Source organism: Falco rusticolus, chromosome 10, assembly GCF_015220075.1.
Source record: "Falco rusticolus isolate bFalRus1 chromosome 10, bFalRus1.pri, whole genome shotgun sequence".
Classification (NCBI taxonomy): Eukaryota; Metazoa; Chordata; class Aves; order Falconiformes; family Falconidae; genus Falco; species Falco rusticolus.
Genome location: NC_051196.1, coordinates 32,878,194 through 32,887,813, shown reverse-complemented (window position 1 = coordinate 32,887,813; position 9,620 = coordinate 32,878,194). Strand labels below are relative to the sequence as shown.

Sequence of the window (9,620 nt, the reverse complement as noted above, 5' to 3'; positions counted from 1 at the left end):
AGGGAGCGCACCGGGGCGGGGCCCGCTCCCTGGCTGCTCCGGGCCGGGTTCGGAGGCAGTTTGCAGCATCTTCGCTCCGGAGAGCCTCAAGGGCGACCGACCGACCGCCTGGCAGGTTTCCGGGATGGGAGGGGGTCGGTCAGGCCCGGCCTCTCTGAGCCGTGTCCATGGGCACGGCCTGAGCCCCGGAGCGTCGCAGTGGTTGCAGCCCCACCGTCCAGAGCCCCGGGGGGGTACGGCCGCTGCACCCCCCGGGCAGGGAGCGGCCCCCAGCCCCCGGCCGGGGTGTGCTGAAAGGACAGGAGAGGACGCTCAGGCAAAGCAGCACGTCCGGAGGGGTGTGTGTGTGTGTGTGTGTGTGTGTGTGTGTGTGACGACAGAGGGTTTTGGGGAGGGGAGATGCTTTATCCCCCTGCAGCTGACACGCACCGCTCCGGGTGGAAAGCAGGGAGCCCTGGCAGGGTGGTCTCAGGCTGGTCCGCAGAGCCCCCCGCTGCTGGGGGAGCACCCCCGGGCAGCCCGGTCCTGGGGAGGGAAGGAGGGGGGTCCCCGTTTTCCCTCTCGCTTCAAGAAACTGCTCCGCATCGTGCCCCCAAGCCCAGTGTCAACGGCCCTTCACAAATCTGTGATGAACGGCGAGATCAAAGCCGATACGGGGGGTTGGCAACACGCGAGTCAAGCCGGGAGGGGGGCACCCTTCGCTGGTGGGGGTCCGCGGGGGTGCGGGCAGCGGGGGGTGCAGGCAGCCCTGCCTGCCCCGACACCCGCGGGGCCGCCTGTCCCCGGGGCCGGGGCCAGAGCCCTGGCCAGCCGCAGGCCGGGCCCAGCACAAGTGCGGGTGGGTTTCTCTCGGCCACACACGCCCCCCCTCCCCTCCCCGGCATGTCGGACGCCCCCTCCGGAGCCGGCCGGGGGGAGCCACCCCGACCCCGGGCAGGAGGGCAGCTCAAGGGGCCCCGCTCCGCAGCCTCCCGTCTCGCCGGGCTCGTCCCTCCCAGCACTGGCGGGTCCCAGTGCCACCAGTCCGAGCTGGGCCCGTGGCGGTGCTTGGCTGCGGGTTTTTTTTTTTCCTTTTAAACGGGATAAATTCAACCTCGGGAACGGGACCGGGCGCTGCAAAGGCACTGGCCGCGCCGCCCGCGCCCCGCCGCGGCTCTGCCCCGCCGCTGACACAGTTCTGCGGTGGGAATCTGGAGGGCTTTCTAAGGCCTGTTTTTCCTATTTTTTGTTGTTGTTGTTGTTGTTCAATTAGCCCCAGTGATTTATTCAATGCATGCATGAGGGGACATTAATATGCGGTGGCAGTTCCCACAAACAATATTCCTCTCAGGCTTTCTGCAGCCATAGCATTTACTGGCAAGGGGGGAGGCTGTGCAGGGAAAGCCAGGCTCTCCCGGCCTTTTCCTCTGCAAACCCCTGCCCCCCCTCGCAGGGCAGCAGGGTACGAGCTTGTTCTGGGGGCCTGACTCATGTAGCCGGGGGGCTGGGACGGGCCCCAGCCCCCTCCAAGCTCCCCCAGCCCAGCGGCTGGCCCAGCTGGCTCTGCCAAGGCAGGGATGCGGCTGGGATTTAAGAGGGAATTTTTGTTTGAAGTTATCCTGTTTGCTTTTCATTTTTTTGCCCCCACACCCCGTCCTTAACCGCTTTGCTCTGCAAATGCACTTTACGCTGTCCCCGCACAGACGGCTCACTGCTGCTGGGAAGAGGAGCAGGGTGCAGAGAGGTTATTATTTTGGGTTGTGTGGTGCCTTGGATTTTGGTGTTAAGAAGGGTTTAAAGTTCAACACAGTTTTCACACTCTGAGAGTAGCAGTGCCCCGGCTCTGGGGCTGCCTTCCCGCACCAGGCGGAGAGCGAGGGCTGCAGTCTGGGGAGCTGCGGGGTTATCTGCCGTGAGAGCAGCTGATGGATGGGAAGGGGGCCTGTGAGGTGCTGAGCCCTGGGGGGTGGCGCGGGGAGATCTGTCCCCTTCTCCACATGCATCTAAAGAGTCTTCTAAACTGCCCCGTTGCTTATGCTTCAAAGGAAAAAAAAAAAAAAAAAAAAAGCCGGAATAAATAAAATGTGCAGATGGAGAGGAGGAAAGTGAATGGCCAGCCTGGATCCCAAAGGACTTGGAGGAAAGGACAGGCTTGTCCAAGTCCTCTCTTTTGATAGTGGAAAAAAAAAAATAAAAAGAGGCAGGAAAGGTGCGTGCCCTTTGGGTTGCCCCGCTCCCGCAGCCCGGGGGTGACTCAGGCCGGGGGTCCCGTTCCCCGCCACCCCCGGGCCGGTGCGAGGGTCCCCCCGCTGCGGTGCTGCCGGCGGGGGGGATGCCCACCCCCCTGCCAGGGACCCTGGGGCACAGCCGAGGCGGTGCACGGCTGAGCCGCCCTGCCCTGCGTGCGGCAGCGGTCCTGAGTGGGCAGCGCAGCTCCGCAGCCCCCGGCGCAACCTCCGCGCTGGGCGCTGGGCACGGAGCCGGGCGGCAGGGTGAGGGCAGGTACGGGTCCAGGAGTTCCCCCCCCCTTTTTTTTTTTTTCGGAACACGAGACGTCAGAGAAGCAGGTCCCTCCAAGAAATGTCATTTCAATGATTTTAATAAGCAAAATAGGAAACAATTTTAATAACCAAAAACAGAAACCAGTCTGAATAAAACTACAATAGACCAGGTTTTTTAATATTTTTCATATCATAAGCAGGATTTGAAATTGATCCCTTCAGAACTTTACATGAAATAAAAACAAATTTTTTTCCGCTGCTGCAATGTTTTGATTTCAACACAGTTGAATCAGTAAAAACCAAAGATCGTTTTCTGATGCATGACTAATATCCACAATATTTAAAACTGCAAGCACCATGCTGTTCATTACAATCTTGTTATTACTGTTAATTTATAAACTAATACAAACTTAAAATGCATCCGGCCAGCAGTGCCAGCTATCCTAAAAGGAAACTAAAAAATAAGTTTTCATTTTGGTATTTTTGTCAGTGCAACGTAAATCCTTTTACTGACCTGCAGGAGGAAAAAAAAAAAAAAAAGTAATAAAAACACCCATAAGACTCCAAACTACTACTACTACACAACTGCAAATAAATTTTGGCTAAAACTTTCACTCGCTGCATAGGGAAGCAGAGAAGCAGATTACAAATCATTGCAAAAGAATACACTTAAAAGTTGCAGTATGTCTTCTTAAAAAAAAGTTTTAGTTTTATATGCTTTTCCAGCCCACTCATCCGCTGCTACCATTGAGAAACCTAACTGCAGTGGCGACACTGAGCCCTCGCTGCTATTGCAACTTGACTCGTAATAAGGAGGGTTGGTTGGGTTTTTTATTATTATTTTATTTATTTACCGACAATCAAGGGGCAGTTGTTTCTTAAAAGGAGCTGGATCTCGTCCGTCCTTCACTTCCTGAGTGTACAATCAGAAGGGAAACTATATGGCCAAGCCTAACCGCTCCAGGCTGGGAATTGTCCTGAAGGAAAGAGCTTCTCTGCCACTTTAAGGCATGAGTAGGCTCTAGTGACCGATGAGTTTTTCCCTGTTAAGTCTAGGTTTGTCAATGCCATTCAGGCGATTTTGCTTCTGCCCCAACAAACAAAAACCAAAATGAAAACTAAAAAAAAAAAAAATACAACTTAAAAGTGCACCAGATATACAAAGTTGGGTTTTTTCTAATGCAAAATGCCCATAACTTTTTTTTTCCTTAAGTATCTCTTTAATACCAAACAAACCGTATAACCAGCCTGCTGAAATGTTATTTTGTTTTTGTGTTGTGTTTTTTTTTTTTTTTCTCCTGTGCGGTTTGAAGTAGCAGATATTTACAAGCTAACAACCATAAAAGAAAACAAGAGAGCAAAACCAACGAACAAAACTGCACAAGCAGTAAAAAGTTTGATAACTTGTGATGCTTTTCTTATCGATGAAACAAAACAACAACAGAAATCTATGATCGATGATCAACATGCTATAGTTAAACAAGAAAATGGTACAAAATAGAAATTATTACCATACATGTCCAGCATGCAGGATTAATATTTTTAATGCAGATTTTCGTATTTTTCTATATAATCAAGCAGGCAATAAAACTGATGAGTTTTTTTCTTTCTTTCTTTCTTTCCTTCCTTTCTTAGATTGAATGTCCCATCTGAGTCCTGTAACTTATTTCTCAAAGCAGGCAATATATGAAGAGTTTGCATATATTGTCCTTTTTATGTATTCTCTTTTTCCAAGCAGGTAAATTGTGCATGAGATGGTGCTGTATATGTCCTCTCTCTTCCCAAGCAGGCAGTATGTTATAGATGGCTTGTTCATTGTCCTTTTTTATTATTATTCTCTTAAAGTCCATCTCGTTCTGCAAGCAAGCGAACTATACAACACTTCACTTGTCTTTTTCTCCTTTGCCTCTGCCTCTGTCCCTCTCTCTAACTCACAAACGAAAGTCGAAAAGTTGCACTTTACCTCTCCCGTCCCCACCCCCAGCCTACTTTTCCCACAGCTACTCTAGAAGACTGGATGCTGCAAAAAAATCAAGTCTCTATTTTTCTCTCCTTCTTTCTCTCTAGTCAAGCAGACAGATGGATGGAGATGTCAGAGGAGGATGGGAGTGGGGGGGAAGGTGACAGGGGTCAGGTTTGGGGGGTGGGGTTTTTTTGTTTGTTTTTTTAATTATTTTTTTTAAGCACTCACATGAAGAACTCGGGGGAAGACGGGTTGTCACTGGTGGAGCCGGCCTCTCTGAAGCCATTGCTGGCAAGTTTCTCACACTTGAGCTTGTAGGCGTCTCTCTCTCTGGCGAGCCGGGTCACTTCTTGCTTGAGCTGTTCCACCTGCTGAATGAGTTGGGTCTTTTCGTTCTCCAGGTGGTGTTTCTGCTGGACACGTTTATACCTGCAGGACTGGGCATAGCCCCTGTTCTTCAAGGTCCTCCTCTTCTGCTTGAGGCGGATCACCTCATCTTTGGTGAAGCCTCGGAGGTGCCTGTTGAGCTCCCTCACAGACATGGAGACCAGCTGGTCATCGGAGAACCGGTCCTCCACGCTGCTGGAGGGGGGATGCTGCTGGTGCGAGTTCTGGAGCTGCTGGGAGGAGCTGGAGGAGGTGGAAGGAGTGGGAGAGGCCTGGTGGTGGTGATGGTGGTGGTGGTGAGGGTGCCCGCTGCCGGCCAGGTCTTCGTGAGTGACTGCAGGGTACTGGTGGTGGTGTTGGTGATGGTGGTGATGGTGATGGTGGTGGGCACGGAAGCTCTCGAAGCCTTGCAGCTGCTGGGACACCTGGTGGGACCCAATGAGGGCTTCGACAGCGTCCTCCGGGGTGAGGTTCAGCGCCTCGGGGTTCATCTGCTGGTAGCTGTTGGCCATCCAGTACAGGTCCTCCAAGTGGGTCTTCTGCTCGGTGGGGCTGAAGCTGGGCGAGGAGGGCACGGAGCTGCAGGGGGTGCTGATGGGGGTGGAGGACACGGAGCCGGCGGGCTGCAGGCGGGTGCAGTGCCTGCCCGAGCGGTCGTTCCTGCCCAGGGGCTCCTTCTTCACGTCGAACTTCATCAGGTCGAAGTCGTTGACATACTCCATGGCCAGGGGGCTGGTTGGCAGCTCGGCTCCGATGCTGAGCTCTCCGGCCATCGCTGTCTTGCGGGCACCTCTCCCGGCGGAGGGGGCTGGAGACCTCAGCCCAGCGCGCAGCCTGGCACCGGGCTGCCCGCTCCCCTGCTCCCGGACAACTTGGGCTTCGCTTCCTCGCTTCCCCTCTGCCGCCGCCCCTCCACCGCCGCCTTCTCCCGGCTCTGGGGCTTCTGCAGTCCGGAGCAACAAAGCCAAGGGCGAGCCGGCACCCGGGGCCGCCTGGGTGTCTCCTGCCTGTTGGGATCTGCGTTCGCCACGCAGCGCGGGCTGCAGCGGCGGCGCCCGGCGCTCAGGCACCCGGCTGCAGGGAGAGAGGAGCAGGAAGGGCAAAAGCAAAACAAAACAAAGATGCTGCCTCGGCTCTGGGCAGGAAGAAGCAGAACGGTGCGAAACGCCCAGCCCGTGCCCCCGTCTGGGTTTTGTAAGTCCGGAGCCTTCTCCCCGCGGTAGCAAAGCACCGGAGTCTGCCGCAACTTTCCAGTCCGAGCGGGCGGCCGGGGCAGCGCACCGGCTATCTGGCGGCGGTGGCCGGGCTTTGCACAGGAGTTTTCGCTGGCTCTGGCAGCGCAGGGGAAGGGGAGGGAAGAGGGGGAGGAAGGACGAAAAGAAGAAGAAAAAAAAAAAAAAAAAAAAAGAGGAGAGGGGGGACGAGAAAAACCCAGGTCTCCGCTGTAGCTGCCGCCTCCAGCGCCCGTTGTGCAGCTGTGATTGCAGCGCAGCCCCCCTTGGCTTCTTATACGGCCGTGCCCGCCGAGAGCGCGGCGGGGGCCGGGGCCGGCGGCGGCCGCGCCAATGGCAGCGCGGCGGCGGGGCCGGGCCGGGCGGGCGGCGGGGCCGGGCCGGGCGGCGGCGGGGGCGGCGGGGCCGGGCGGCGGCGGCGGCGGGGGCGGGCCGCGCCGTGACAGCTCCGCAGCGCCAGCTGAGCGGCCGCGCTGCCGGTCCCGCTCCGCCGGGCGCTCCCCGCCGGCTCCCCCCTCCCGCCCCGCCGCCCCCTCCCGCACCGCCGCCTCCTCTTGTATTTATTTATTTATTTCCACGCACCAACACACACACCCCCCCCCCCCACCCCCGCTTTTCGGGCTTTGCCGTCCACAAAGGAGGAGGGCGCAGGGACATCCTGCCCGTCCCTTTGTTCTAAATATAACAAAGTCCCTTTTTGCCCACTGTCGTCCCGTAGCAAATTCCAAGGCGGCCAGCTTCCCCCCATCCCCAGGCACACGCATCGCCCCTTCCAACTTTCTGGAAGTGGCCCCCAGGGGACGGTACCGCGGAATAAACGGCCACGGACGCGCAGCGGGGTCCGGCCGGGGAGCGAGTGCAGGGGCTGCGGGGCTGCGGGGGGATGCGCTGGGACCTGGGAGGGAGGGAAGCACCATCTCGGCAAAGGCTGTCAGCTTTCCTTATACAACCGGGGAAATCCTCCTGGTTACAGGAAGCAAATCTCTCCCTAAAGTAAAGCAAAGGCATTGACACAGACAATTGCAAATATTAGGGAGAGAAGGGAGAAAATATAATTACATTTCAGTTCTGAGGGGACCGTGTTTGCTTTCCTCTGCTGTTCCCTGAGTGAGTGACTGCATGCAAAAGAGTACTCGGCTTGTAAGGTTTTTTAGTCTTTTTTTTTTTTTTTTTTTTTGGTCCGGTAACAGGATTTTTTTTTTTTGAACATTTTGTAACGATTAAAGGAGATTAGGGCTTCTTTTTACACTGTTTTACGCTCAAACAGACAGAAAGTGCGACCCCAAGTGGCCATTTGTAGAATAACACCTACTTTTCACGGGGAAAAAACAGCCGGTAAAAAGGAGCCGGGTGGGCGGGAGCGGAGCGGAGAGGGAGCGGGGTCCCAAAGGCACGGCACGGCCGCACGGCTCCGGAGCTTCCCCCCCGCCCCCTGCACCCCAGCATCTCCACACTCCCCACCCCCATTTATTTAACCAAAAGAACACAAAAAGTTGAAGATCTGTCTACTTTTCAGAAATTAATTAGGAGGGAACTGCTTTGCTGGAGCTGGGACAGCGTTGCGAAAGTCCCCAAGCAGAGACACCCCCCCGCCGGACCCGAGCGCCATACCCGGGGTGATGCCCGCAGCCCGGCCCCGCTGTCCCGCTCCTCCACACCTCCGCGGAGCCAGCCGCGGCCGCACAGGGAACCAAGGAGGCAAAAGTCACGCAAAGTACCCTTCATTCCCACCAAAAAAAATTCCAGGGGGTCCCTCCAGCTGAAGGGAGGAGGTGGGAAATCAGCGAGAGGGATTTGGATGCGATCGCCCTGCGCAGCGCAGGCGCTGCGGGGCTGAATCCCGCGTGGCGATGCCTCCTCGGAGTTTCCCCCCGGGACATTTGGAGGGGCCGTGACGCCCAGTCGGGAGCGGCCGGTGCTCCCGGCGCCCCCCCGGGGTGAGCGAGTCCCCTCGCACCCCGAGCCCGGCCGAAGGGGCTGCGCTCCCGGGAGCACACAGACCTCCCTCCGCGGGTTGCCCCGCTCCAAACGCGTGTGTGGGAGGACACGCGTGGAGCCCCACCCCGGGTCTCCCCGCGCCCTGCATCCCCCACGGGCAAGGCAGCCCCGGCGGTGCTGGGGGCTGCGGGGGGTCCGCACGGGCACCGCGCTGCCGGCTCCCCGGCAGTGCCGGATTTGGGGAATCGCCGCGTTTTCGCTGTGGACGAGGCACGGAGGGGCAGAGAGGTGCCCGGAGCCCCTCGGCGGGGGGGGCGGTGCCCACCCTGGCAGAGAAGGTCGGGGCAGAAGCTCGGCGGGTCCCGTCGGGCAGCTGCTGCCTCCCCGGGGCCTTGGGGGGAGCCCGAGCCTCCCGTGCGGCTCCGCCGGGTTATTATTTAGGAGGTCCGGGAAGCTGCTTGGGGAAAGCCTGATTTTCACCTGCACGTTAAACGGTATCGTTGCTGTGGAGGGAAAGGGGACCCTGGCGGGAGCTTGGGAAGCAGGGATGGAGCCCTATAATGCCATTAGATGGATAATACTTTTTCCGCTCATAATTACTGAGGTATATTCACAAGGTGGAGCTACTGAAAGGAGGAGGAAGCATTGATCTGATTACCTCCCTGTCCGTCCACACTCGGTTCCTTCTCTTAATCTTTTAGACTCTTGAATTACGGATAGGTTTTGCGCGTCCCGATCTCATCGTCATAAAATTGCGGGGCGCTTTCCTCATCCGTTTCTTCGCTCTTCCGTGCCTCGCTCCCCTTTACAAAACACATCCCGCAAAAGTTGCGGCGTTGCGCGGTTGGCTAAAGTAAGAACCGCTTCGTGCCCCGAATCCCCAGTTAAAGGCCGATTTTGTTTATTGTAGAGCTTTTAATTCAGCCACCACCAAAGGTTATTCTCGCTGGGATTTATATGTTAGTGGGATGCTCCTCCGTGCGATCTATTTTTATTTTTTTGGGGGGAAGGGTTGGTGAAGAGATCGCGTTGCTGGAGCAGCAGAAGGGGGTTGCTGGGCTGAGCCGCCCGGCGAGGCAGCTCAGGAAGAGTTTGCCCCCGCGGGGAAGCCGCGGTGCTGGGCGCAGGGGGCTCCGCTCCCCCCTGCCCTGCGCGCCCCCCGCGCACCAGGAGCCTCGGCGGGGCAGAGCGGCGGCCCCGGCGGCTGCGGCTCCGCGGGGAGGGTTGCGCGTCCCTCCGCGCCCGCGGGGGGAAAGTGCCACCGTCGGGGGGGGAGAGGCCCCCGCTGCCCGGCACGGCAGCGCCGGGGCACAGCTCGCCTCCCGCCCAGCCTTCCGAGCAATTTTGGTTTAATTGCGACCTTCCCACACCCGAAAGCTGCGAATCGTGCGGCTTTAATTTTTTTTTTTCTTTCTATTTTTTAAGATCCGGTTTTTTTGAAGGTTAGTTTCGAGTAAAGAGTGACTTCTTCCCGCTCTCCCTCGCCTGCCCCCTTCCCTTCGCCAAAATCGGGAAGGGTTCGAAGAAAATGATGGTGTCATTTCAGCCCAGCTCCACCCGACGTGCCCGCCCAAGGCAGGACAGTGGGGGTCCTGGAGCCGCTGCGAGTGGAAAGCTCCC

At 57.3% G+C, this 9,620-nt stretch overlaps 1 protein-coding gene across 1 annotated transcript; it reads right to left on the bottom strand.

Moving 5' to 3' along the window:
- Window positions 1–2,560: 2,560 nt before the first annotated feature.
- On the bottom strand, window positions 2,561–6,293 carry MAFB (MAF bZIP transcription factor B). The gene has a single exon (XM_037402924.1). It carries the CDS (start codon window positions 5,601–5,603, stop codon window positions 4,668–4,670), a length of 936 nt encoding a protein of 311 aa, XP_037258821.1. The 5' UTR covers window positions 5,604–6,293; the 3' UTR covers window positions 2,561–4,667.
- Window positions 6,294–9,620: the final 3,327 nt, after the last annotated feature.